The sequence below is a fragment of the Sparus aurata genome, chromosome 5, assembly GCF_900880675.1.
Source record: "Sparus aurata chromosome 5, fSpaAur1.1, whole genome shotgun sequence".
Classification (NCBI taxonomy): Eukaryota; Metazoa; Chordata; class Actinopteri; order Spariformes; family Sparidae; genus Sparus; species Sparus aurata.
The window spans coordinates 22,600,901-22,628,718 of NC_044191.1; the positions used below are offsets into that span (position 1 = coordinate 22,600,901).

The window sequence follows — 27,818 nt, forward strand, 5'->3', positions numbered from 1 at the left end:
TTTTTAGACAATCATCTATTTTTTGCTGCTACACCAACTTATTGTCATGAAACATCCTCCCTCAGATTTTCCCTTCACAGGCATGTAAACTGTGCACCAAACGGACAGATCTCTTCCCTATTGGTCCTTAGGGAAACCCCGTCCCTGCAGCACCTGTTTCAATTTACAGAGAGGATGTCCTCTCACCCATCAGCCCCCAACCTGCACACAACAATACGGAAAACCTACACTCCTCTGAAACAAAACACAGGGATTTACACTGTTAAATATAGATCCCAGAGCACTTGTCCCTGTGGAGCGCCCACTGGACACCATTGTCCCTACACTGACACAAAGCTGAAGCTTTGAGCACAGTTTGAGGAGAAGGTAAGGGGCAAGACAAAGGGTAGTTTCACCACACCACAGTGTCTTCCCTTCTCCCTATGTGCCGACAGGGCAGGGCTTCCCTGATACTGACACTATGACACCAGAGCAGAGAGGAAGATCTCAGCGGCAGCTCAGATCTACTGTCGACAAAGGGTCAGAGTTTGGCTTCCTTGTCAGGTTTTGTTTCAGATGTTTGGCTTTGTGAGAGAGATCTGGCGAGTGCACTCTGTAGAATAGGAGAATCTCATTGTGGGTGCATCTGAGATACAAGTGAGAGTAACAGCACCACTGCCCCCTTCTGGCGGTGAGAGGTAATGAATTGATCAGGAGTAAAGGCGATGATGTCCTCCTCGATCTGTTTCTGGCATCAGTAAGTTGGGGTGTTGGAAGAAGTACTCAGTAGTATACATGCTTTATATTTAAAGTAACAACACAACCATGTAAAAAAAAAAAAAACTACAATATAAGTAAAAGTCATTTGTTCAAAACCAAAGTTAAGTAAAAGATAGAGAGGTATCTAACCTATGGGTGCTGAATGACGCAAAATGATCATCCCATCGGTGCTATACAGACACAGATTTGTCAAAGTTATTTTCAGTGTGTCATAACTATATCTGTCAGCTGAGTAGAGGTGTAAAGTAGTTGCACTTTGTTATTTGAAATGTTTTAACTCTGTGTATTTTATCTCAGGACCTTGACATCATTGCAAACAAGGTCAACTTGAATGATTTTCAAGGCTCAAAGCAACAAAATAAAACTTCCTGGGGAAAGATTGTTGATCGTTTAGTCAACGTCGAATGTCAAAACACACGGTTTGGGTTGGCAACTTGGGTAAGACACCAACCCGAAGCATTAATATTTAACAACCTGGGGATGAGACTGAACAATCAGCTATCTTTCACCAGTAGGTTACACCTTGTTGCTTTAAATAAAGGTTTAGATATCATAACTGTACTTAAACACATCAATTCCCAGAGCTTTTCTGTTGTAAAACTGTGAACAATGTTTTTACCTACTAAAGAATTGTGAGAAAGTGATTTATTAATGTAGATAAAAGTTGTTTTTCAGGTCAAACTAAATGAAATTTTTAAGCCATCACAAAGACAATTTCCTTTTTCAGGGCAAAGAACATTTCTCTTACTGTTTCCAATTGACAAGCGGGAGGAAAATCTTTCCAGACTGTGTGTTTTCGTGAAGCTGCTGGGCTGGCAGGCGGCAGCAGCGCGCTGCATCCTGAGCACGTTAGTTTACACCCAGACTGCAGCTGTGTCAACAAGCTGGCCCACGTACGCCACACAGGCTGTGCAGATACTGATAATCTGTCGGTGCATTACAGAGAGATAAAGTCAGCAACAAGGGTTTAATAGGCTCAGTGTTGGACAATTAACTGTTGCTGCTGAACTGGTTGAGCAGGTTGACCTGTATCTGTTGTCAGTGAGGTGATTAAAATCATCTATTTAAAAAGTCACAAACTAAACTTTCCTTTACGACAAGATCACTTTGTTTTAACACACTACAGTGAGTCAGAAACTTTAACCAAGTCTCAAAGGAATCATTTTCTTACTATACTAAACATAAACTGTATAATTTCAATTTAAGTTATCAACTTCTTTGATCATCATCATGATGTTATTGATCCAGATGTAGAGGGAGCTAAGATTAAATGACTCTTAAGTGGCCTCTACCAGGCTCTCCTCCCTGAATCCCCATATGGAGCTGATCTGCTGGGGTCATATTAAAAGGCCTCGGCTAGGGACAGAGGTCAGAGGTCACTGTGGGTCATCAGGGCCTCATCAGCATATTCACACTACAACAGCCTGAGGTTGAATCAGCAGCCTGTGACACAGAGCTCGGCTGCAGATTTATCGGTTCAGGCGGGTCTTTTTATGAAGAGATTAAAATGATAATAGTCAAACTCCCACTTTATGTTTATCCACTATAATGGTGTTTGGTACACTTAAAGGGCATAAACTTTATTTGAGCTCACTATCATTGAAAAGATGCAGCATTAATGGAAAATGAAGGTAATTTCTGGTTCCACAGTGGATGAATGCCTTTATCAGTGAGTGAACTCAGCCACTGGTGTTGTACGTGTTTATCTTCTCAAGTAGGTAAGTGGATAATGGGACAAAGGCCAGAGGTTAATCAAATGAAGCAGACTCACAGGTCAGGAAGAGTTCCCTTAACCACTTCAGTTACTTACTTGAGCAGTGCAGAGTGAACGCTGACGCGTCCCGGCTAGAAGGTGATACATGTCGAAGATAGAAGATTGATAGAACAAGAGATAGAGAGAAAGTAAAGTCAAAAAATTGACATTGTCGTGACAGTGTCATGGGTCATCAAATATTGTGCTGTCCAGGTGAATATTTAAAGCTGCTAAAATGAATATTTTCATATTAACAATGGATGAAATGACTACATTCAATGTGTGAGGGTTCACTCCTAGTGATGAAGTTAACCCTGCGGTTTAATTCACTCAGCTGTATAAAGCTAATTGTTTTGTTTCCTGTTTTGGTTCAAAACTCTGGCCAACCTTGTTTTCCACTGCTGCGGACAGCTGTTTTAACTGGGTCTAAAGGTCTAAACCCAACTTTTAAGTGCCAAACAATATTAGTTTTGCATATTAATTGGACAGGTGATATGATGTCAGCTTGTTTGTGCAGCCTCCAAGTGCCCAGGATATCAGTTAAAGCAGGTTCAAAGTCCATAATAACAGACTGCAATACCTGAAACAGTTCAGTTAGAAAATGGTAAGTTTATGGTTCAAATGTTGTGCCATCATCAGCTGCAGTGAGGTGCTACAGTGGCATATTCAAGAAGACGTGCTAAAATTCTTATGTGCATTAATGATAAATACAATCAAAGCAAAAGAGCGAGGTTAAGAACAACTCTTTTATATATTCATTCATTAAAAAAATAAAAATAAAAATAAGATAAAAAGATATTTGAAGAGTCCAGTGACATGCCAGCAGCTCTGTGAAACTAAAGTACAGAAAAACAGCACAGGAAACACGCTTCACTCTGAATCAAACATTTCAACTTCACAGTGGCGTCAGAGGAAATACCAATGATCACTAAAGTCATTAATGTTCATTTACTCTGCACCATGATTTTTTGAACATAAATTCATAGATTTATATAATAAAGCAGCAGGCAGCAGAGTGTTTCAGTCTGGACCAACTAGACACTGCAATACAAAGAGCCACACAGCCAGCATGGCTATAAAACAACTTAACAGAGAGCCTAATTTATCCTTGAGTCATCCGCTGCTCAAAAATAAATTAATTCATCACTTTGAGCGACAGCAGCTCGAAAAGGTTTCTCATCTGTTTCCACAGCCAGAAGTGTTTTGTTATCAATGTAAGTGCTGATGACCACACTCGACCCCTCACTCTGTTACAAGGTCAGAGGTCAGAATAAGCCCCCATTACTGCTGACCAGTGCAGGGTGAGTGTGTGTCGAGGAGAATCGTACACAATGGGACACAATAGGCCCGATCTCTCCCCCATTACTGCCACATCCACTCTCCATTCACCACTTCCTGGGTGTCTGGTGTTACTGGCCAACCGAATTCCCGTTTTTTGTTTCTTTCCCAGGGCTTCCAGCTGCGGCAAATACATGGAAGAAGGACACGTAGGACCAGAGCCCCACATTCCTCCAGGGGAAGAGGGAGGGAAGACCATAGGTTAGGTTTAAGGAAAATGCTGCAACTCTGTATTTAACGGCTGAATTTTCATTTTGGCTGAACTGTAATTCAAGCAGTGGAGAAGGGTGATGCTGTACGTCTTGGTTGAGATTCACTCTTGCACTGATATGTGTGTGTGTGTGTGTGTGTGTGTATGTGTGTGTGTGTGTGTGTGTGTGTGTGCGTGCGCATGTGCGTGTGCCTGATGTGGTCATGGCTCGTTGAAGTGATTATCTCAACCCGCTGCTCGAGTGCCTGAGGCCTGTAACGTGTGCCTTCCGTCTGTTGGCTGCAGATGCTATCATGTGTGATCAGTACAGCGGGTTTGTTGGCACATGCTCTCCGTCTGTCTCACAGCAGTTACACTCGTCACAGCTGTAGGCAGAAAACCTCTGCACCTGCCTCTGTTTCTGCCAAATGTAAACAGGAAAAAAAATATATGTGTGTGAGCAGTAGGGCACTGTGGGATGTAAATGGAGTAATTTGAACAGATGAGATCAAGTTGTCAGAGGGAATCATACCTGCGGAGATGAAATACACTGCCCTTATTAGTCATGTGAGATCAGTGGGGTCGTGGGGACGGGGCCCCGAGGAGCGCTGATGCAAATGTGTGTGAAATGGAGGAGGAGATTGGTGTGGATTACAGCCGGCATGTTGGAGCAAAACATCACCTCTGGGGAGGATTCAACCTCTGTGACTCACAGTTCCACTTGTTCAACTGACAAACTTTTGGCTATTGTTTGTCCTGTGTTGACTGAGGTCCACGGCATTTTAGCTGTGAACATTGTCGATAGGTTTTTAATAATAAAGAAATTCATTTTTACAATAATTCATGTGTTTGCAGCCGCCAATGCCCTCATTAATAAGAAATCCTCAATAATGCCCATTTAAAAATGTTAAGTTTATATTTAGGTTTTGATTTCAAAGCTATGGGGAAAAGCATTATTTGATATGGCGCTAGATAAAATTGATGTTCATACCATATTTCAATAATCAAACAGTCGTCAAGATGCTCCACTGAAAGCATGGCTAAACAAGAGTAAAGACCCTTTTACAAAACCTGTTCAAATAAATGTCATTCCACTTCACTGATCAAAAAGGGTTACTGTTGCACCTTTAGCAGGCAGCAAAGGTAGTAGGAGAGCTGAACTGACGTCTTTCTTAAAAAAGTGAATTGGTGAGTCAGTGACATTTCAATACCGCATTAAACCAGTCATTCTGCCCTGGGGGGATTTGAAAAGCAGCTTGCAGCAGTTAGCAGCGAACTCAAAGAAGAAGAACAGCAACTGAAAATGTCTGCAAGTCGGGCAGACAACCAGGTCGGGGAACTCGTTACACTGCAAGCAGAGGACAAGATCAACCACCACAAAAGAGGGACATGCATTTTCCTTTTTAATCTAATCATGTTTCGGTCAACTAGCCTTCTTTAAGATCAAAGACCAACATGTCACACCTAGGCTGTAACGCATCGCTGTTGGTATGCCAACATGCAGTCTGAAATCACACAATGGGGCAGCATTATTGTGGGCTGTAAAAAGCTTATGTTTCTACAGAAATGTTGGAATTGCATTTGAGCCAATTTTGTGTCAGTTCAGTGTCCCAAGATGCTCACAATTATACCAGAATATATATATATTCAGCAGTTGTGATATTTACCACATTTGTTGTGTTAATTTGCACTAAACACAATTAGGATTTCTCCTGATTTCATGGCGATCCATTGTTGAGATTTTATTCCAACTGATAAAATGACATTGCTTTCCTAAAGCCAAAGAGGCCTGCTGCTAGTGCAGTCCACATACGTGGGAAATATCAAGTCTTTATGCTAATGTCGTCATTCTACATAACTTTCCTTTTGGATTTTAACTTATTTTACAGAGCTATAGAATAACTCTCATCTATTTTGCAGCATCAAAAGTGAACCGTTCTTCACAGAAAGAAACTGCCATGGGTGCATCATCGAAGTAATTATTAACATTTTTCTCGTCTCAAGATTTGCTCTTGCTATGTAGAGTGATTTTTTGGGTCTCCATTGGCTGAGATCAGGGAGGAGAAAATGGAAATCTGCCAAAAAGGGAGCTCTGATTTTGAGAATCCTGCCTCAGGTTAAAAGACAATGAACTGTAGCAGGCTTTGATCTGCGTTCATATCCAGGCAGAATAACGATAGCTCCTTTGACCGGAGCTAATGATGTCTGTGGTGCGATCGCACACTGCAGAGGTGGATTTGTAGCCACATGGGTGCCTTTAATGAGTTTTATTTGTTTTGTTTTATCCCCCTCCACCTCTTACTCACCTCAGTATACAGAGTAATGAAGAGGGAGGGATAGTGCGGGTTAACAATCAGCCTCCTCCACACCTACATGGGGCTAATTATCCAACACTCACGAGGATCATCGCACAGCTTCGCATAAAGGAAAAGAGATTTCTACTCTCCTTTCAATGCATAATTCTATATTAACCTCCTTCGTTAGTCAGAGTTGGGGTGTGGATCTGGAAGGAGCTAATTTCACTTGGCATTTAGATACTAACTCTTCTCTTCTACAGAACTCAAACCTGCATACTGAAGAATATAATGACACTTATAAAGCAGATAATCAACAGATGTACATTGGATGAAAGCATCAGATAATAAGGTTTCAAATTGTCAACGGGGAATGGAAGACTCTAGCATGAAGGGAGTTTAGTTCACCAGCTATATGCTTTATCAAACAGTCTACTTTGGCTTTTTTGTGCTGGAAACTTTTTTATGGGCTCTTGGTGAGAGCTGGAGGGATTCAAGCGAACCACAACGGTTTGCAGGAAAACTGCTGACACGCCTGTCTGAGCCGTCGATTCACAGTGGGATCAGCAGGAAGAGCGACACTTACACACAAGTACAGAGAAACATTTCATTCAACATTAAAATGATCTGAAATTGGTGCTCAACTTAGCTGTCAGTACACTGATTTACATGGGATACGGAATTTTGTAATAATGAGCAGCCAGTCAGACATTTCACAGGGTGATAATATCCATAGTTCTGCTGTTACATAGTATACATGCGTAGTCCACCTACACAGGTGCTTTTGCTTTTGTTACCTGACCCCTTCTCAAGGTAAAGATTGATCACTACTTCACTCCCCTGTCTCCTGGCCGGGACATTTTACACTGTAATGTACAATCTAATAAGTCAGTGTAATTGATGCATTAATGTATAGAATTTGAAAATTCACATCTTTGCTGCCCTTAAAAGATTAATATTAATAAAGACACTGAGACAGCAGAGATATAGCCTCTAGTACCTTTAAGACAGGAGGGCAGATTAATACTCAGATGATAAAGGATAACCTGATGGTGCCAAGAGTACATTCAGAAAATGTAATAGAGAGAGTATACTTATTCAAAGTTTATTTACAGTAGCCAGCTGACCTCTTTGGGATATAAAGTAAACTGGCTATGTTTACATGCACATTAGTTTTCCACTACTACTCTGAATATGACACATTACAGACCCTTTACAGTTTTATAAGTAATCAGAAGCAACTCAAAGTCAGATTTAAAGCCAGTGAAGTGGCGCTTAAAGGGTGTAATTTGGTCCGAAGTTCAGTCTGGCTGCAGCGTTCTGAACCGTTTGAAGACTTTTCCGTACCAGCACGTGGTTCGAACTTCCCTAACTTTTGTGTTAATGCTGCACTAAACTAAAACACAGACCCCAGGGCTCAGCATTAAACTTTAATCCGTCCGTCCCACTTCATAGTAATTTCCACACTCTCAGAAGTCATAATCACCGACACAGACGCTGCCTGGAAAAAGTGTGTCCTTTAACAGTATCGGTCACAGCACTTAATCTGCACAATACACTCCCTATCTCTCCGTCGGACGGCAGGTCCCAGTCCATCTCCTCCTCATTAGGCATATGTCTCATTTTCCATTTCAGACAGGAGATAGCGTAGAAGTGCACACAAAAGCACTATTTTCATGCCCTTCTGCTCATCTCGTCTGAAAGTCTAATGAGAGCGGATCAAATATAACTGACACCGAGGGGAGACAAAGGGAGACGTAGCCCTGGGTAAGAGATGAGGCGAAGTAGAACAATGGACCTGAATGTGCCGTCACTGCGGCGGCATGGAGCAGGACCACTGAATGCAGATGATTCTGTAATGAGGGATTAAGTGGTGGATTATGGGTCTTTATTAAGATGTTTCTGATCCTCATTAGGCGGAATCTCGTATCAGGGCATCGATTCCGCACTCACTCGCTGGATTGGCCGTTCTCTGGAGGAAGAAGGGAGAGAAAAGAGTGAAGAGGAAAGATAGAAAGGCATGTGCTTCTATAATCCTCCTCCGAGGCACACCAGTATAAGTATATGCACCTATCTTGTTGGAGATAGCATGATTTATAAATACAATATGTCTTTCATAGGAACAAATGTATAGCTTTTGGGATATTTTTTTTGGAAAATATAAAAGTTGAGGACAAAAAAAAGGCATTTGGCATTTTGACACATACAGCATGTATGGTGCAACATTATCATTCATTTGGAGTTGTGTCTCTTACCACCGGATGAATGTAGGTCTAATATTCACTGTCTTCGCTATTTCTTTGGTTTCTTCCCACTCCAGAGGGAAATATCTGGCTGCTAAAAGCTCCGCTACGTACAAAAGCTAGTCGCTATCTGTGTCAGTCTGCTGTTGGACAGTTGGTGTGAAGTGGGGTTTTAGATCTGTTTTGTGAAAACAGCACAATAGTGAAGCAAAACCGTAAAGTAGTGAGTTGAACAGCTAAAGAAATTAGGCGAAACTTCCTTCTCATTGGAGAATTATCGTGACAAAACCTTTGTGTTCAGTTTGAAGGCTTTATGAATCGATACTAAGAGCTAAATACTAACGCAAGCATGCTAACAGGTTCAAAATGACAGTGCCTTCATGCCATGGTTTGATGTTCACCGTGTTCAGCGTATCAGTTTAACACACTAGCATGCTAACATATTTCTACATGTGGCCAAATAAAGGACCTTTAAAGTAGAGCTGAGGCTGGTGGGAATTACAGTTCAGCGGTTTTTTTTGCAAGTATTTGACCTGATGTGGTTGCCAGATGAAGAGTCGTCTGAGGACCATCACCTTTTAATCCACTGGGAACATAAATGTGTGAAACAATAGCTAGAGAAATCTGTCAAATAGTTGTTGAGATATTTCACTCAAAACCATAAATGGAAACATGCTGACACTAGAGGAAAAGTCCCCTAAGTCAGAAGTATTTATCCTCAGGGCGCCATCAATGTCTGAAACAACATAAATCTTACCATAACAGTTCTTTCACATTTGCATATTGTTACCATATATAAGTAATATGTCATTTTAGTTTTTACCTGTGTGACTGCTCTATTGTGTTCCTCGTGCAAACAGGACTGAAGCGAAAGCATGTTAAAGCAGAAACAAACCCAGATGCTCCAAAGACAATATTTACATCTCGTAACAACTCTGAATGAGACTCAGCTATTCCAGTATTTATGTGACAATGTCCAAGTTTACTATCTCAGAGTCTAGACACAATGGTTTGAATTCCACCTAGAGTTAGACTAAACTTCCTCCAGCTCAGTGCAAGACGTTTTTTTTTTTTCCCAGCAGAATGTCGAAGCAGACTTGAGATCATAGAGATTATTGTTGAAATACTGATTGAGAGGTGAAATGATTGAATGAGAATCGTCTTCAGCTTTTCTCTCTGTGAGATCCCTCTGTATCAGCCTGACGAGCTGATTGGTGCAAATTGTGTGAATGTGAGGAAAGCCTTTGGGTACTCAGAAGGAAAACTGACTTCAACACACCAGTGGTTTAGGTTATGACAGCTTTATTTAGTGCAAAGAGAGTTTAGAAGCAGGAGTCGGTGATGCGCTTCATGCTCATGAACCTCATGCCGGATCCGCCCATGTTCATGAAGTTCCTGTACTCGCCGGGCCTCATGTACATCATCCTGCCTCTGTAGTTGGCCTGCTCGTACATCAGCCAGTGGCCGTCCATCACGTTGCAGGACATGCAGTTGGACATGCGGTAACGATCCATGATGTTGTCGCAGTCGTCCATCAGCTCAGACATCTGACCGGCGAAGTTCTCCCTCTCGTAGATCTTCATCCTGAAGGATCCCCTGTGCTGTGGAGCGGAGAGGGAGTGGGTTAAACTCACGCCATAATGTCAACCCGGGCTCTACAAACAGGTCAAATGTAATTGTCGAGGGATGTAATCTGCATCAAATGTAGCCCGATGTGAGATCTTACCATGGGGATCATACGGCAGGACCTGATGCAATCCCTCATGCCCATCATGCTCATGTAGTCGGCGTACTCGCCCCTCCTCATGAAGTACTGGTTGCCCATGTAGTTGGTGCGGTCGTACACCATGAAGCAACCTCTCTCCACCCTGCAGGAGTGGCACCTGTTCAGGTAGGAGGACATGTCTGGGCAGTCGCTCATGCACTCATAGGAACGACCCTGGAAGTTCCTCTCCTCGTAGAAGATGATCTGAGGAGCGGAGAGGTAAAAGGTTTGGTGAGCACATGTGAGGAACATGAGGAACACACAAGTCACGTGTTCAGAACTAAAGCCAAACATGTTGAGTTTTTAGCAGTGAAATGGAAAAATAATGTTCAATGGAGGGTTACGAGCTGCTAATCGTAGGCCTAGCTGTTGGTGTCGTCCCCAACCCGTAAAGTACGAAATGGCTAGCTGGTTAGCATGCTAACTTCAGTAGATACCTCTGCCGAGGTTTGGGTAACCATTTTGGATAACCATTTTTTAAGTCAGAGAGAGCTTACCTTGTTCATCATGTTCATTCCAGTGGAAGTCATTGTGCTGGTCAGTGGGCTGCTGTTTCTGCTGCTGTTCTTGCTCTTGCACCAAACTGTGCCCTACCTGCCTTAACCCTTTACTTTTATACCTGACCGAAACAGACCGCGCCTTTGTCCAGAAGCCCTGAGCCAGCAGTAATGCCATAGAAATGCACAGAAAATGGGGGGACTGTCCACATTTCCAGGGGCCGGTGGGATCAGAAAATCCTTTCAGCAAGCCTTTTCTCGTATAGCGCAGAGGTCACAGGGAGGGTGAAAGGGTTAACAATCAGAGGTCACACCTTGACGTTGGCCATTCATTGTGACATACACTGATTTCTCAGCAACAACATTTTTTTCCCAGTTGTTCTTTGTCCCTAACCGATGGTGTCATTTCCATGTAGTAGAGCACGTGGGAAGGCTTTGTACGCACAGTGTGTCATTGTAACACTCAGTGGCGTACCTACATGTTAAAGATCAGTGGCAATCATTTTCTAAGGGGTTAAATATGACAAAAAGGTTTTAGATACTAAACAGTCAAACCCGTATATGAAAATGGTTTCTGGTGCACACAGATATGTTTTGTAATTGACTTTGAGGTTGATTGTTTAGCACACAAATGTGTGGGTAAGGCACAAGCCATGAGGTGACGTTCAAGTATATATAAAGATAGGCCTAAATGAAAAGATGGTTGTGTAAGAATGAGGGAAATGCAAATAAAAGGATATACTTGTCCTTTCAAAACCAAAATCTGTATTATTGATGATAACAAAGACCATTCTTAAATACGATGATTTATTTTTTGACCTGGCCCTAGAAATGTTTCAAAATACTTAAATGTATGTAATTACAAATTATTGTATATTAGCTAAAATAATGATTTTTAAGAGATTCAGATTCATTTAGAAATGTGTCCATTGAAATACCAACTTGTCCATCACACAGTGCCAGTCATAGCATTTGAGTTAATTCTATACCAACTGGAGAAATGTGATTTAGTAGTAGGTTACTTACTTACTAGTAGGTTAAAAGTTTGTAACTTTTTGTTTTGTGGAAATATTCTCCACACCTAATTTATGATCTAGTTATTCTTTGTTTTATGATAACCATCTATAAGTTTCTACTTTTTCAATATAAAATATTGTGCTTGTTTCTATAACTGTACAATATATTTCTAAACTGTAAATACTTATATTGTATGATTGCAAATATTGATTATTTTCTGGTTTCTCCACTGACCAATTGATTGTTTAATTTGTAAAAAAGTGAGAAATGATGTGACAATTACCCCGAGCCAAAAAAGACACCTTCACAATGCTTGTTTTGTCTAACCACGAGTTGGTCCAACCAATTTAAACTTATTACAAATAAATTAACTAATTAAAAGGAAACATATAGCAAACTATCCCATTTGACAAGCTGAACTAATCGCCTATTTATTTTCTGTAAACTGATTCATTAATTAAAGGTGCTAAGTAAAAGTTGAAAAATCAACTTTTCCTACCTTTATTTGTTTCAGGTCTGCCTGTATGAACTGTTGGGTAGTTTAATTATAACAAGTTATGTTTTAGAAGATCTCTGTAGGTATTGTATGCAAAAAAATCTGAATTTGTAAAATATCTTCTAACTAAAGCTGTAAAATAATTGTAGTAGCGTGAAAAGCACAACAGTCCTCTCTGACGCAGTCACATTCCACCACTTTGCATAATAATAATAATTGTAATCACCCAGAATAATAGAATTGTAATCGAATTGTATTCACAATATAAGTACATTGTAGTGCAGTAGTTTATTTGGCAGTGACACAAAATCATAGACTTTCTATAGCAGCAAAAAGATAATACAGTGTGTAAAAAGGTTATATCATGTATAGCTTTAACAAATGAATCTATAACAATAATCATATAGGCTTTATAAGACACTTTTCATTACCTACTGTAAATAGTACTGTCTTGCTGACATGATATCAATATCATTGTCATGTGTGTCATGTTATATGCTAAAACACTTTGTAAGATGCTGTATCTTTTCCATTAATGTCAAAATAAACACCTACTTTAACATACTGTATTTAACTCTGAGGAATTAACTCCAGGTGAATGGTCGCATGTAGTTCCAGTTCTTAGCACAGGGGGGCGCTGTGACGCGTGCTCAGTTCTGTAGTGACTCTCTTGACTTGGTAACAACTTCTGTTGTCAAGCGTTGCTAAGGAAGTGATTGAGCTACTTGAAATTAGCCCCAAAACCAAACAACTGTAAACGAGAGGTAACTTTAACTACTCCAACGTGATAACAGTGAAATAACTACATTAGACAGACACTTTCAACATTACGTCTTTATGAGTATTATCTTATGAACGATGCTACAGATGTTAGCTCAGCTAGCTTACATGTCGCTCGCTACCGTTATGCTACTGTGGGATAACGTTATTAGCCATTAGCGTAGAGTGTTAGCCACTTTAAAGTACTGTTGGCGGTATATAAACGTGATTTGGTTAGTTAGAAAACAAGTTGAGCGATGATATTGAAGAACTTGATACAGGTTTGGCTTCTAGCTAACTTAGCATGGCCGTGCTGTGGCTATTATTAACTAGCTCACGCTGCTTGTATTCATTAAACTAGTTGCTATGCTATCCCTGCCTAATGCCTCTTGTAAACAATAAGTGCCAACAGCTAACATTAACGTGATCAGCGATCAGCGTCTTCAATTATAGATGTTTAAAGAAGAGTGATTATATTTATTAGTGTCTATCCATCTATATATCTATCTGTCTATATATCTAAACTAGTATGGTTAACGTGACTCAAGTCAGCATTTCATTCAATAGTTTCTCCCCTTTATGTTCAGACAAGTCAGTAATGAGAAATCTCCAACAACCTGACCACAGCTGGTCTCAGACATGACAAGAGGATGACTGAGAATGGAGAGGACAGCCCCCTCCACCAGTCCTGTCAGGTCTCTGGTAAAGGAGATTCAGTCGTCAGTGACAGCAGGCCACCCAAGACCTCCATAGAAGGTGCCAAGGAACACAATAATGCCCTCACGGTCACTGCTACAAACACAGAGGCAGAGATCAGCCCTTACCAGCCTCAGCCACCCTCACAACCCAGGCTCTCAAAGTTCAGCAAAAATGGCTCAGTGGAGGAGACTGTGAGAACCAGGAGGCTCAAAAACAGCCAGGAGAGTCTCAGTGACCCGACTGAGACTGGCTCCTCCACAGACTCGCTTAGAGATGACCAAACAGCTCCAGCCCGAGGCGGGCTTATTCTCAGCAGTGCTGCCACTGTCAGGAAAAATCAGGACTCCAATGTGAGACCCAGATCTGCTGTTACAAGAGGATCGCCGGTCTTCCGTGACAGAGGGAGCAGTCTGTCAGAGTATGAAAGGACGCCCCCTAGCCAGCAGAGCGACCCCACAGACCACCATGTGAGGTCCACCAAGGTGCGACTGTCACCAGTGCAAGCCACAGGGCCGCTACCTACTCTGGAGAAGAGCTTTGCGTCAGCCTCCTTGAGGGTGGCTAATAGGATTGACAGGGATTGTTTGGATTATGCTGTGCTGGCCAGAGAGAAACTCGGGGAGAGACTCCACAGGAACCTGAGCGACAGCCGGCTTTTGGAGAACATGGGGTCGGATAGTGCCTCGGTCAACTCCATGAGGTCCACATACAGCGTGCTTAGCCCCATCAGACCCCAGGATGTGAGGAACAGGTACAGTAGGCGCAGCAGCAGAGCATGTAGATGATGTAGCTGGAGTCATCCTCAGGCTGGATGGAAAGGTTTACTCTTTCTGCTGTTCGAAGGCTATTAGAGGCCAGTGGCAGCATAAAACTAGACAAAATATAGAAGAGGATGTGCATATTTTTATCCTCTGCAACAAAAATTGAACCTTTTAATTGCACTTTGGCTTCCTCTGTGTCAGAGCTCCTTAAAAGGAGTTTGCTGTGTACAGACATTGCATAACAATTAGGTTCAGTATCTTGCAGCCCGATAAAGAGAAAAGAAAAAAGGTGGTAGAGTGGTGGGGGGATTAATACAAGATCAGAGGAAATGCTTGTTTGGTACAGTTTTTGGCAGGATTAGGTGAAAAGAAATGGGTCTTCGTGTCAATACACAGTCAGTGCCCAGTAGGGAAAAGTTTTTACTTTTAAATTATTGACGTAACATGTGAGAGATGAGCCATGCTTTTTCCCTACACTGTCTGCATCCCGCAAGGCAAGTTGACTCCCAATAGGAGAGCTAATTTTCCTTTCCAATGCATGTTTTCCAGGAGCTTTCTGGAGGGCAGTGTGCTGGGAAGTGGTGCCCTACTCGGGGCCGAGGAGCTGGACCGCTACTTCCCTGACAGGAGAGTGGGCATATACGTAGCCACGTGGAACATGCAGGGAGAGAAGGTAGAAGGAAACCAAGACTCCGCAGCATCTCACAGAGCAAGATACATTTTAAGTCTGATCTTTGCCGAGTTGTGACTGAGTTTCTGTCATATTCAGGGGCTTCCAGCCAACTTAGACGATCTCCTCCTGCCAACCGACTCTGAATTTGCACAAGACTTTTATATTATTGGTGTCCAGGAGGGCTGCCCCGACAGGTAATTTATGTTTTATTTGTTGTTATTTTATGTGAAAAATCATATAGACCCAGCTGTAGTCTGTTATACTACTGTGTGTTTGTGCTTATGTGTGCAGGAGGGAGTGGGAGACACGCCTTCAAGAGACTCTGGGACCTTACTACGTCATGCTGTATGCAGCAGCACATGGTGTTTTGTACCTCACCGTATTCGTCCGAAGAGATCTCATCTGGTTCTGTTCAGGTCAGTTCTTCTAGGAGGAAATAGAGTCTTTATCGCTCCATGCTTATAACACTTTTGTATTGTGCAGATTGTTGGAAGATGTTCTTTTATTTTTGGTTTGATGGTTATACGTATAGCATGTTAGAATTGGATGCTTTCGTCTAAATGTAACTGACACTAACCACAACATCTGTTCTGTTGACCCACACAGAGGTGGAGCATGGCACAGTCACAACCAGGATCATCTCTCAGATCAAGACCAAAGGAGCTGTGGGAATCACCTTCACCTTTTTTGGCACTTCCTTCCTCTTCATCACATCACACTTTACCTGTGAGTGATTTACTACAGCAAGAGGCTGTTATCAGGCTGGCTGTAGGCAGGACTGGCTGGAGTTGTAGCAACATTGTGAATGAGAAAGGAAATTTCACTTCCAGGCCTGGAAAAGAAAACGTACTATTATTATCTTTAATTCTTCAGTACATTGGTGCGTCATAGATATTGATCACTGACCACATTCAATTACATTCTATACACATTCTATGAGGGGCATGTATTAGTTATAACACTCACCAGAACTGCTTTTACACCTGCCAACGTGTCAGCTATTTGCATTTAAACTCTGCAACATTGATTATTGAATAGTCTTATCTGTTTAAATGTGTTATTCTGTTCTACTTCCAGCTGGAGATGCCAAAGTTTACGAGAGAATACTAGATTACAACAAGATTGTCGAGGCTCTAGCGCTTCCAAAAGGCCTTCCAGACACCAACCCATACCGCTCCACACCATGTAAGACTTCATTTTTTATCTTAAGACAACAAATTCCCTCCTCACTAGATTCAAGGGAATTCACAAACTATATCTAAGCCATAACTGTTAGATTTTTATACTGGTTTGAACTGAGCTAATACTTGAGTTTCATTTCTACTTGTAGCTGACGTCACTACAAGATTCGACCAGGTCTTCTGGTTTGGAGATTTTAACTTTCGGCTCAGTAAAGACCGAATTGATGTGGAGACCATCATGAACCGCACAGCCAACGGCGATATGGGCCCCCTGCTCGAGCACGACCAGCTCTGTAAGGAAATGAACGATGGTACGTTTGCATGTTGAGAGTTAAATGTCTGTGAGAGCTTTCAACAGAAAAGTTTTTATCGAAGTAGGTTGTTGGATTGATTCTCACCCTGTGAACATGCTGCTCCCCCATCCAGGTTCAATCTTTAAAGGTTTCCAAGAGGCACCAATACACTTCCTCCCCACATACAAGTTTGACATCGGCTGTGATATCTACGACACTACTTCTAAACAGAGAACGCCTTCATACACAGTAAGAAAAAATAGAGGATCCATCTTATCGTGACTGAAGATAATCACAGAACCCAAAGTATACACTTCTCAACTCCTCTAAATAGAGTTTAAACTGATCACGGCAGCTTAATGCAGTGTCTTGTTGTGCACAGCGGAGTTGAACATCTTTGTTTGTGTTCACAGGACCGGATCTTGTTCAGGAGCAGGCAGGCAGATGACATCAAAGTGGTCAAATACACCAGCTGCTCCAGCATCAAGACCTCAGACCATCGGCCCGTCATCGGTGCTTTCCAGGTCAAACTCAGGCCGGGCAGAGACAAGTGAGCATTGCCATTCAAAAACATACCGTAAAGTAGTTTCATTATGTTAAGGAAGCACTTAAAGATGCAATATAAAATAGATGTTTGTTATTAATAGATCTGAAATGAAACCTGCGTGTGCTCTGTGCAATAAATATTGTATAATGTATAGTATGCAGAGTTCGACACTAGGCTGAAAGAATCAATTTTCTCTCGGCTCAATGAAAGACTGATTAAAGAGGCAGGCCAACGAGTATGATTTGTGAGATCACAAATAGTTTAGAAGCGAATCCTGGTCCAATATTCACCAGACACAAGTGTGATGCACAAACTTAAAGCCCCCAGTGCACATCGAGAACAGACTTTACGGTGAATAATGACAAACCTTGTATCCAGCAACTGAACTTGTAAAATGAAAAATATTTGCATAAACATATAACTGGAAGTTTTAAAGGGGAAACTCCACCAATTTTACACAAAGTGTGTTTACAGGTCTTGGGAAGCACTTCTACATATATTTAAAAAAGTGGGTGGGTGGGTGCAGAAGAAGCTGCTTAATTGCCTCCAGTAATGTCACTCAGCTGTTCAATTGCATTGTGGGTAACGTAGGCACCAAGAAAAAAAAGGGATATCTCTGGTTCTGCTGTATTGATTACGATCATTTGTTTTTTAACCGTTCATAATGATGATGGAAAGTAAAGAAAACATAATTATTCATAGAGTTGAATTGCCCAAACAGTAGAAAGAGTTCAGATAGAAAGTTATTTTTCTCAACACCTGGCTTCTTTTTCAATTAGAAGAGTTTGTAAAGAACTTCTCTTAACTCGAAACTTGTCTTACTTCCTGACACCACGCAGTGGACTCTTCATATTTAAATGTATTAATTCATTAACTTATTAATTGTCTTCCCTTGTTTGTGTCTTTTAAGTATTCCTCTGGGTGCGGGACAGTTTGACCGAGGCTTGTACTTGGAGGGCATCAGGAGGAGGATCACCAGAGAACTGAAGAGGAGGGAGGCCATGAAGAACCAAAGCAGTAGTAGCACCATCTGCACCATCTCCTAACCCTTAAAACCAACTCTCCACAACTGAACTGTGCCAGAAACTGTAACAGCCAGGCATGCAGAAAAAGGACCAAAAGGAAACCAGAGCTGTCTTAACTACATAGAGCCCAGTGCTGGTCGTGGTAACTAAGCAGAGAGCGCCCTCTGTTGGGACCTGTCTGTGTGTGTCTAGGTTGGAAGTGGCTGGCTGTTCTTGAGGGCAGGAACCTTGAGGTCAGACAGACACAGCAGCAGTCTGGCCTTTATTTATTCAGCGTTGTGACTTACCCTTCAGTCACATTATTACAGTGTGAACTGATCTAACCTTAAAGGCTCTGTAACTGAAAGTTTTATAATTTTTTTTGTAGGTGTTTTAGAAGCATGAAGAGCCACATTATGTTCCTCTCAATGCTACATCAGTGTTCAAATGCCTTGTGAATTTGTCAGCAAGCAGCTTACCAAACATAATTGCATTTTCGTGGCACATAGAGGTTCACTTAATATGTTTTAAGTGTCTGCCATTGTTTGATTTTAACTTGAATTTTGTTCTGAGCTGAGAGGTACGAGTCGTGACTTAAGATGGGAACTTGAGGTTGAGTATATAATTTCAAGAGCATGACTACGTCTTACATGCTACTGTTGAAATTCAGGGAGATTAAATGTATTTTTGATGACACTTTATATAAAATAGAGCATTTTATTTACAATGTTAACGCCTCCAACTACTTCTCTTATTAGGCCAAGTGATCCTTTGCAACTGACTGTAACTTAATGCCTTACCTCTGATCTCGCTGCTGTGTAACCTCATGTATACTCTTAACTGTCCATGTACTGTATGTACCACATCGATGAACTTGCAATTCCAGCATGAAGAGCAGTCCGCTCCATAAAAAGTGCCTGTGGGTCTCGTTTTTCATTACTTCAGGATCTTCATCTGCGTCTTTTTATATGTCACCTAACATCCTGTAATAAACGTTTTAAAACACTTCTTTGTGGGATACACTTTTGTCCATTACACCGCAATGCAAGAGCCTTAAAATATATCATTTTATTTTTGGAAGTAAATACATTTATTTAACAGTTGGTGCACAGAGTTCAACATATTAACTGCAGTCAGAAGCCTCTGAAGTTCTAGTGAAATACACGCATGGGTGTATTTGGATGTTGAATCACATTTTTTGTTGAATTATTTTTATCTGGCCTTAAAATTCACTTGAACACACAGGAGAATTATCTCTTAAAAGGAACAGTGCAATGTCTTGGCAACGATTATTTGCTTTTAGGCCGAGTGATGAGAAGATCAACGCCACGTTCATTCAAGACCTTGACAGTAAGCAAATTAAGATATTTCCAAAGTCAAAGCATTCCTTTCATTTAGCTCCTTAAAAAGGACATCAACACAATCACAAAAATACACAAAAGGAACAGTTTTCACTGTACAGAACATCTGAGACACAATGAGGACAGAAACCATGATGTCAGTCTTCAGGACTTATTGGCTACACTTGTGCCATTATTTCCGATGATGTCTTAGTGTCTCCTGTGCCTATGAAGGGAGATTATGAAGTGCTGTTGTATAAATAGTATGATTTCCAGTGTGTTTTGATCCATTTACTATGGAAATGGAGAAAGCCTGAGCTGGAGCTCTGTGAATTTTGGACAGCTGAGAGACAAATAATAGTTCAATACGAATTAACTAACTGTTGGGGATGTTAGCCCTCCTCTTCTCTCACCTCTATGCTGATGTCCTTTGGAGATGATTTTAAATGTCATTCATTCATAATATTAAACAGAACAGGATGGAGTTTCAGAGGAAATTAACACTTTTTGGGGGGCTTTGAGGGAGAACAGTCCCTATAAAACCAAACTCCTCCAAACCATCCCAGTAAATAATGAAAATATGGCTTCAGGCCCACAAACAATAAATACAGATACTCCAACTGTATGTAGACTACTGTAACTGTAGAGTAAAAGGTGACTTTTTTTTCTTTAAAATCCCCACTCTCACGGGTTCAGGTGAGAGCCTGGGCATTAGTCCCCTCCCAGGGTGAGCTGTGTCGAGTTCTGTGGTGGGAGGGAACACTAGTGTATTCTTCCAGTCCAGTTTATTTACAGTGATGTTTGCCAGCGACAACTGGCTCGATGGTTGTGGGGGTCTACCGGAAGAGGCGATACATGCGGGGCAGACGTCCGTCCTTGCTGGACAGGGCGGCCTGGATGTGTTCGTACGAGGGCAGCTCTGCTAGGTCCCCCAGAGCTGCTACTGCAGGCTTACTGCGCAGCATCTTGGTGGTTACTCTTTTAATGTCACTGGCTGTCACGTTGCCTGGAAAATATAAATAAATACGTTGAGTGAAAGAAGACCTTTTCTACCTACAGTATTTTATGAAATGTTCAAGGCCGTTTTCCCACAAGTTAGGATGAATCCCTGCAACGCGTTGTTCAATACTCACTTATTAGATCACACAGTTCATGTGGCAGCTTCCTCTTTCCGGTGGAGAGAACCTGGCGACCAACATCTTCAAAAATAACAGGCCGCGACTCTAGGTTCATCATCAACATGGACTTGAGCTGGGTCTTTGCCCTCTCCAGCTCCATCTAGACAAAGGAAAAAAAATAGTGTGAGTGCTGTCATCATTGCTAAAGTTGTGTTGAATTGCCCTCATAGTGAAAAATGACCATTACCTCCCCTGCATTGCCAGCCATCTGAATGAACTCTCTGGTTATGATCTCCACCATTTCCCGCACCTTAAGATGAATGTACATAGTGAGAATTTCAACAATGACGAGCATTTCACAAAAGAAAAGCCAGGTGCAAATTTTTAAATCAGAACACAAGTATGACATGTAAACCCTGCTCTCCTGAGTCTGTACCAACCTGTCTGGGGTCTGCACTGGCGTGGATACACAGAAGACCACTGTCCTCATAGCTGTGGTGGTAGGAGGTGGCATTGTACATCCAATGATGTCTACAACATACAAAGAAAGACATAAGATAATTAGTAAAACAACCTTTTTACTGAGGTTATATTCGGAACACTCCTGAAACAATACTGTTCACCTGTTGAGCACATTCAGGTACAGGCGGGTGAACATGCCTTTCCCAGGTCCTCCTGCAGAGAACGAGCCACCTCCCCCCATCATCATGTTAAGCACTGCAAATGGAATGAAGTCATCCTCCTGTAAAAAGGGAAATCAAGCGTTTTTTACAACTATAAAGGCACCAGTTTGGAGACACTCCATGAACGTTAGTCACTGCAAACACCCACCAGGAAGGAGCAGCTCTCCAAGCCGATCATGATATGGGTGAGTTCTGGGATCGGGGTGGGACCAAGGCTCACATCTGACATGTCCTTCTCCATCTACCAGATTAAAAGAACATGTTATAATCCTACATTCAAGGATAATCAAAATGCTGTCTCACATCTGAAAACATTCCTCAGACAGGAGCTGTTTCCTTTTTGTCAAAGATCGAGAGGACATTTCTTCAAAAAATATTTTTTGTGGTCATCTAAACCTTTCCACAATTTAACAACTGGACAATCCGCCAGATTAATGCCACTTGAAGAGACATCAAGATGAAAAGATGACTTGTAAACAATATAACAAGTAAATCACCTTGACGATGCCACCGGTGTACTGTGCGACAGAGAGGTCGACATTGGCAACTGAACTCGTTCCCCACACTGGCTTCACATTCAGCAGGTACTTCCTGGCACATTCAACCAGCTGCTCGTGCTCGATGCCGACTCCAGCCAGAACCATGCGCTCAGGACAGTAGTAGTTACGCAGGTAGCTGTGAAGCACCCCCTTGTCAATCTTGTCCACATTGTCTCCAGGACAGAAGCGTGGCAGTCCGACTGTGTTGCCTCGATATGCAGCCTGGAAACAAAGTACAGTTCAATAATAAAGCAAAATTAGCTTTTCAACATCTAGTATTTTTTGTCTTTTAGGCTTGATTGTAGGGCAAAAAAATCTGAACACAATTATTTAGGTCAATACTGAAATCTCAATTATTTACCACAATTACTCATTAACTTTAGAGATACATCATGTACTCATCAAACTTTTGAAAAATCTTTAAACAGTCGATTTCTTCAAAATTTAAAAACAATTCACCTGAAAAAGAATTAGGAAATCAATTACTTTATGACTTTCAATAAAACAAATAAAAATAATAATAACCAATAATCAAAAAGGTTTGCTGAAATGTGACTTTCACATCCTTTTCGGCCATCACAAGGAAACACAAAATGACTATGATGTGGTTAAGGGGACTGAATAGTTCAAATAGAGCTGAAACATAATAATGATAGTTAAATAAATAAATAAATAAATACATTTTGTATTTAAAAAAACAAACAAACAAACAAACAAAAAAAAAACATTAAACATCTCAAAAAAAAAATTTCATCAAAGAGCTGATCATCTACAGCAGCTCTTCAAGGGTCTAACAAATGATGGGACTCACAGCATGGATCATCTCAGTCAGTAACGGTTCAGGGTCCGGCCTCATGTTTAAATCTTCTAACTCAAATCGCACCGCCATTTTGGTCATCTCAATCTCTTCATCTGCATGTGAACAAACACAGATCAGACATTCAGACAGAAATTTGGCGTAGCTGCCATGAATTTGTCATTTAATATAAAAAATAAAAAGACTTACCCAGCAGGCGAGGCTGCAGAACAGCATCAGAGAGAAGACTGACCACTGTGTCAAGACCCTTCACTTCTGCAGACACTGCATACATGGTGGTATCTCTGCACAGCAAAATGAAAGATGCATCACACATGCAACAGCTGTACTCACACACTCTCCAGAGTGAAGAAGAAAGGCCCACACGTGCATTGTGAATCAGACTACATACCTGGAGGTTTGGCAGTCACATATCCCCCCATGTTTTTCCAACGTGAGGAGAATTTCATCCCTACTCCCGTACTGAGCTGTGGACTAAATATAGAAAGGACAAAACATTACCTCACACACCTCAACTCCGTTGACATTTCATCATGTGGTCTTAACTTTGAGGTACTTACAGAAAAGGAAAGTTTCTCTACAAAGTGTGCTATTCCACTCGGGTACTTTGCTTCATGCCTAGAACCAGAATTTACTAAAACTACAAATAAGAAAGAAAGAAAAATACATTTTATCTACTCCAGTCAGATCCTGAAGACAAGTGGATATTATCAAGTCCATTTCACTGCTGCAACTCACCTCCAACTGTGCAGAATTGACCAAACTTGTTCTGGGAGGCCACTTTGAGACCATTTTCTAGTGTAGTGATCCTAGTCTCATATTTTTCATGACCATCCACAGATGCAAACACTGGCTTGGGGATCCCAGGCAGCGGTGAAGACAGGGAGATATTCGGATATCCACTGCCACTGCTGTACTTCCTGTAAGCTGCGATGCCATACCTTAGGGAACAACAAAGCAATGTTATCTAACTTCTTTGCAACAACACAATGCCAACTGAAAAAACTGTATTATGATATTTAACTTGTGTAACAAATATACTGGGGTTTCCCGCCCAAAATTGTTAAGCTGAGGTAAAAGAGGATTAAAGAGGAATTGGAAGTTGAATATTCTAAAGAAAGAAGTAAACCTCGTTGTTAAAATAAAAAAAGGAGCCTTTCTGAGTTTTATTTTAGGTGGTCCTGGTGGTATTAAGTCTAATTACCAATGGGTGAAAAATTAAGGAAAAACCAACACAAACAGCATTAAATCGAAGTCACTGAACTCTGTGGGATGTAACACCATTGATATCTAAGAACAATCTAATTTAGTGTTTAGATGATGGTGGGAAAGAGCACTGTCTAACACATTGCTCCAAAATCTTCCAAAGTTAGTTTTTCTACTCATTTAATTATGGTTCTCCTCATACTTGTGTACCTACTATATTATTATGCATCATTAAAGGTGCACTATGTAGTTTTAGAAAAGAAATCCAGAAAGGTAAGATTTACAATATTGATATGGTTATAATACAGACTCATAAATATGTATTATTTCCATTACTAAATAAATAAACAGTCCTCGGAAGAAAATAAGGTCCCCAGAACACTGTTTGCAGCTAGAAAGGTGGCAGGGTCCGCAAAACAGTATGAAATTGTGTTGTCTTTTAAGGTCAGCTTGTAAATCGAGCTTATTCAGTCATGAAAACGAAGACAGATTGATTATTTACTTTGTTTAAATATGGAAATCAACCAATGATGACTTTTCTGATTAAAATGTCTACTCAAAAACAACATGGTATGCATTGCAGTTAAAACATGTGGCGTCAAGGAGGACAGAGTGCAGCAGTTAGACCCAGTGGCCAGTTTTAAAGATTAAGGCACATGAAAAACTAATGCACTCTCCTGATGAAGCATAAAATTCTACCTGTGACAAGGCTGTGATAACTTTTTAAGCACTGATTCAAGTGTATGGTCATTTTGGAATCTGCAGTTACGGCACTGTTTTACAGTAAATGTGTTTAACTGAAGGATTTTTCAATGTTTTTGCCTGCACTACTGATAAATCATGGGGTAACAAAATATGACTCATTAGTGTACTGCTGCTGAAACCAAATATTGAATAAAACGCTTTTCTAAAACTAAAAATGGAACAAAAACTAAACATTACAACCTGCATGGAGGTAGGATTGAGTTCAGAGCCTTTGTACAAAGTCTGAATTAGTTTCATCAAGGTTAAATAATGAACCTGAGTGTGTTTACGTATACACTGCACAATCAAGCCCAGAACAGGATGATGAGCTTCAGACACTCAGGCATTTTATCTGCTGACCAGGTAAAGTCACTGTTCCTTTAACACATAGCATAGAGAGCAACCTTGACACTTAAACTACAAACAAACAGCTTTGCGTATCAGCCAAAGTCTAACAAACTGAAAAAAAAATCCAATAAATTACAAGAAGCTACTAAAAAATATGTATAACTGTTTAATCTCAACAGCCAACCTCTAACATGCTCTCATCCACGTCCAAACGACTGCTGCCTTTGTACAATATACTCTGTTTACTCATGATGCAACCTTAGCTAAGCCATCCGGACAGCAAGACCACAGCTTGTTTGACAGCTAACAGTTAGCATCATGCTAACCGAGTGAGCTAATCTTTGCTGATGAGGACGCAGAAAAGTTGTGACGCTGTTCATGTCAGGCAGATACGTGGCGTTAAAGATACAGAGTGCACCCGTAGTCTTATTTAAATCAAGTCCAGCGACAATTCCAGAGCATTTGTTTTTAAACGTGCAGTACCTTTGAACACGACTCCAGGTTCTACACCTCGACATGTGAGTCGCCATCTTGGATCTTCTGTGACCAGAAAACGACCCGGATGATGATGAAAGCTTCCTGAAGCACTTCCGGCGCAGACACGCCTTCATCGTGCCTGAATAAATTATTTATTTATTTTGTTAGTTTTTGTGTTGTTTTACTAATATCTTATTTTATTTTATTTATTTATTTATTTAGAAGACCACTCCAAATTTAATTAGACCCGACTCCTCTGCCTGTTGTCTCTTTTTTAACATTATCTTAGCAAAGTAATGAAATAAAATTCAACTATTTCTATTAAGTCACATAATTGTCACACACAAGTGTTGGTACAAAGTAGAAAGAGATTTAAAAAAATGTATTAGAATAAGACAAAAAAATAATACTAAAGTCTTTCTTTTGTCTTAAAATTACACAATATCTTAAAGGTGCATTCTGTAGTGTTGGTGAAGAAATACAAGAAGAATGACAATATATGTTGTGTATATAACATATATAAGGATTTTCTGCAAAAGTTAACTCGGCCCATGAAGTTAAATCTTCCCAGTGATAGTTCAAGGCAGCACCATTGCAGATTTTTAATGCAGATATCTCAACATCTATGCCAAACGTTCACCGAGTCATACAGACTACTTCTATGCAAAAAGCAAGTCTAGAAGATGAGCAACAATAAAGTAGCAACTTATCTTTTCTATTGTTTTCTTATATGTAATTATTCTTAACTCACCACATCCTTCTCCGGTGCACCAGCCAAAGGTATGCATGTTCTTTTTGTCCTCTTTGTCTCCATCATGCTTTGTGTCATTTACATTTTATCTATAAGCCTACAGGAGCAAATAGTGTGCTCACTGAAAGCTGCTGGTTGAAGGAAGAAGACTTATTAACACCAAAACAACTCTATCTGTGTCTCTCTAATTTGGGCTCTGGGATCCAAAACAGAACAATTGATCCTTTAGAGTGTTCAGCAAGCCAAAAGCATTTACTACCCATCACAAGATCAATTTTTTACTAAGTAATAGGCCAGTTCATGATTAACATACCAATTCCACTTCAGTCTGACACATTCTGGAGCTGCAGAAGGATTTAACAGGACTGTGACCAGCAACGGGTCTGATATACTCGGTGACGTCCAGTCATCTCCATTTACCTCTAACATGTTCTCCATCTTGAAAGTCACCACACTTCTGTGGTGGACTTTTCTGCATCCACACTGCAGCTCAGCCTACGAGCTCCAGGACACCATCCACACTCTGAAAGAGGAGAACCTCCACCTGCAGCACCGACTGGAGAACCTCACCAGAGCTCTCAGAGATTTGAAACATCTGCTGACAGAGCACGCCAAAGGTAAGAGTTATTTCCTCATTGGATTAAAAATGATGACGCTTTTTGAATGGAGGTGCTGCATAGACATTTTCTTCCCCGCATTTAACAGCTTCTGGTGAGGAACATGACACTGAGTTTCTGCATGCCTGGAAGGAATGGTCTCAACACGGTAAGGTCTAGCGAAGTCTGACATTATGAAACAGATGTTTTGGTACATCAGTCTTCGTCTTATTCTTTTTCAGGTGTCAGTGCTGAGACTCACCAGATGTTGGAGCAGGCCCTCTGTTTGACCGATCTCCACGGAGCAGCCCGGCCCATCTTCATCACTCCAGGCTTCCTCCTCCTCCTCTCACCTTTCATCTCCATGGTTCTCCTGCAGCTTTCGTGTGTTTAGCTCGGGTGTTTGTAAATGTATTGTTCTTTTTTAAATTATTCCAAAGCAGGACCACACCCAGGATTTACCTGAGTACTTTTCAAATATCTTCTTTACAGTTCTCCTCTACATTATGGTCAAAAGGCTTAGATTTAAACTTTTTGGCTTTGCTGCTGTATTACTACAAGCACTTGTGAACTGACATTTTTTTATTTAAATATTGTTTTATATTTTCTAATTTATTCGTTTAGGATTTGGGAGGATTGTTAATGTACCAACAACCAATCACAGATATAGAGTTAGGACATTATCACTGTATTTACCAATTATCTACAGCTGTGGTCTCCGAGACCAGACACAGAAGGTTGTGTTACTTTTCGACTTCTGAAACATGACATTGTTTTAAAATAATTGTTATATTTGAAAGTTTATTTTCACAAACAATATTAGTTTAGAATCAGGCTCAAAAACCCAGCATGTCTATAAAGCCCTTATGATGTCACGTGATCCCCTAAATTCTTAGAAACATTACAGATGGCATAAAATCTGTGTCCTCA

General features: G+C 40.9%; 3 protein-coding genes across 4 annotated transcripts; 1 reads left to right on the forward strand and 2 right to left on the reverse strand.

Annotated features, from left to right (window-relative positions):
- Positions 1 to 9,862: 9,862 nt before the first annotated feature.
- On the reverse strand, positions 9,863 to 10,912 carry LOC115581896 (gamma-crystallin M2-like). The gene is made up of 3 exons (XM_030417413.1): positions 10,840 to 10,912; positions 10,304 to 10,546; positions 9,863 to 10,178 (listed from the first exon to the last, which is right to left on the reverse strand). Exons 1-3 carry the CDS (start codon positions 10,870 to 10,872, stop codon positions 9,900 to 9,902), a joined length of 555 nt encoding a protein of 184 aa, XP_030273273.1. The 5' UTR covers positions 10,873 to 10,912; the 3' UTR covers positions 9,863 to 9,899.
- A 2,101-nt stretch (positions 10,913 to 13,013) lies between these two features.
- Positions 13,014 to 19,274, forward strand: inpp5e (inositol polyphosphate-5-phosphatase E). 2 transcript variants are annotated; one of them, XM_030417410.1, is made up of 11 exons: positions 13,014 to 13,116; positions 13,699 to 14,561; positions 15,121 to 15,244; positions 15,341 to 15,438; positions 15,536 to 15,660; positions 15,851 to 15,970; positions 16,322 to 16,429; positions 16,575 to 16,736; positions 16,852 to 16,967; positions 17,132 to 17,268; positions 18,176 to 19,274. In XM_030417410.1, exons 2-11 carry the CDS (start codon positions 13,762 to 13,764, stop codon positions 18,309 to 18,311), a joined length of 1,926 nt encoding a protein of 641 aa, XP_030273270.1. In that variant the 5' UTR covers positions 13,014 to 13,116; positions 13,699 to 13,761; the 3' UTR covers positions 18,312 to 19,274. The 2 variants fall into 2 exon arrangements, with proteins under 2 accessions (XP_030273270.1, XP_030273271.1); XM_030417411.1 differs by lacking the exon at positions 13,014 to 13,116 and adding an exon at positions 13,134 to 13,392.
- Positions 19,275 to 19,322: 48 nt separating this feature from the next.
- On the reverse strand, positions 19,323 to 25,644 carry pmpca (peptidase, mitochondrial processing subunit alpha). Its single transcript, XM_030417412.1, has 13 exons — positions 25,548 to 25,644; positions 23,505 to 23,707; positions 23,327 to 23,406; positions 23,158 to 23,240; positions 22,956 to 23,050; positions 22,761 to 22,861; positions 21,908 to 22,171; positions 21,559 to 21,651; positions 21,351 to 21,469; positions 21,168 to 21,258; positions 20,975 to 21,037; positions 20,743 to 20,887; positions 19,323 to 20,615 (listed from the first exon to the last, which is right to left on the reverse strand). Exons 1-13 carry the CDS (start codon positions 25,592 to 25,594, stop codon positions 20,446 to 20,448), a joined length of 1,554 nt encoding a protein of 517 aa, XP_030273272.1. The 5' UTR covers positions 25,595 to 25,644; the 3' UTR covers positions 19,323 to 20,445.
- Between the last annotated feature and the right edge of the window lie 2,174 nt (positions 25,645 to 27,818).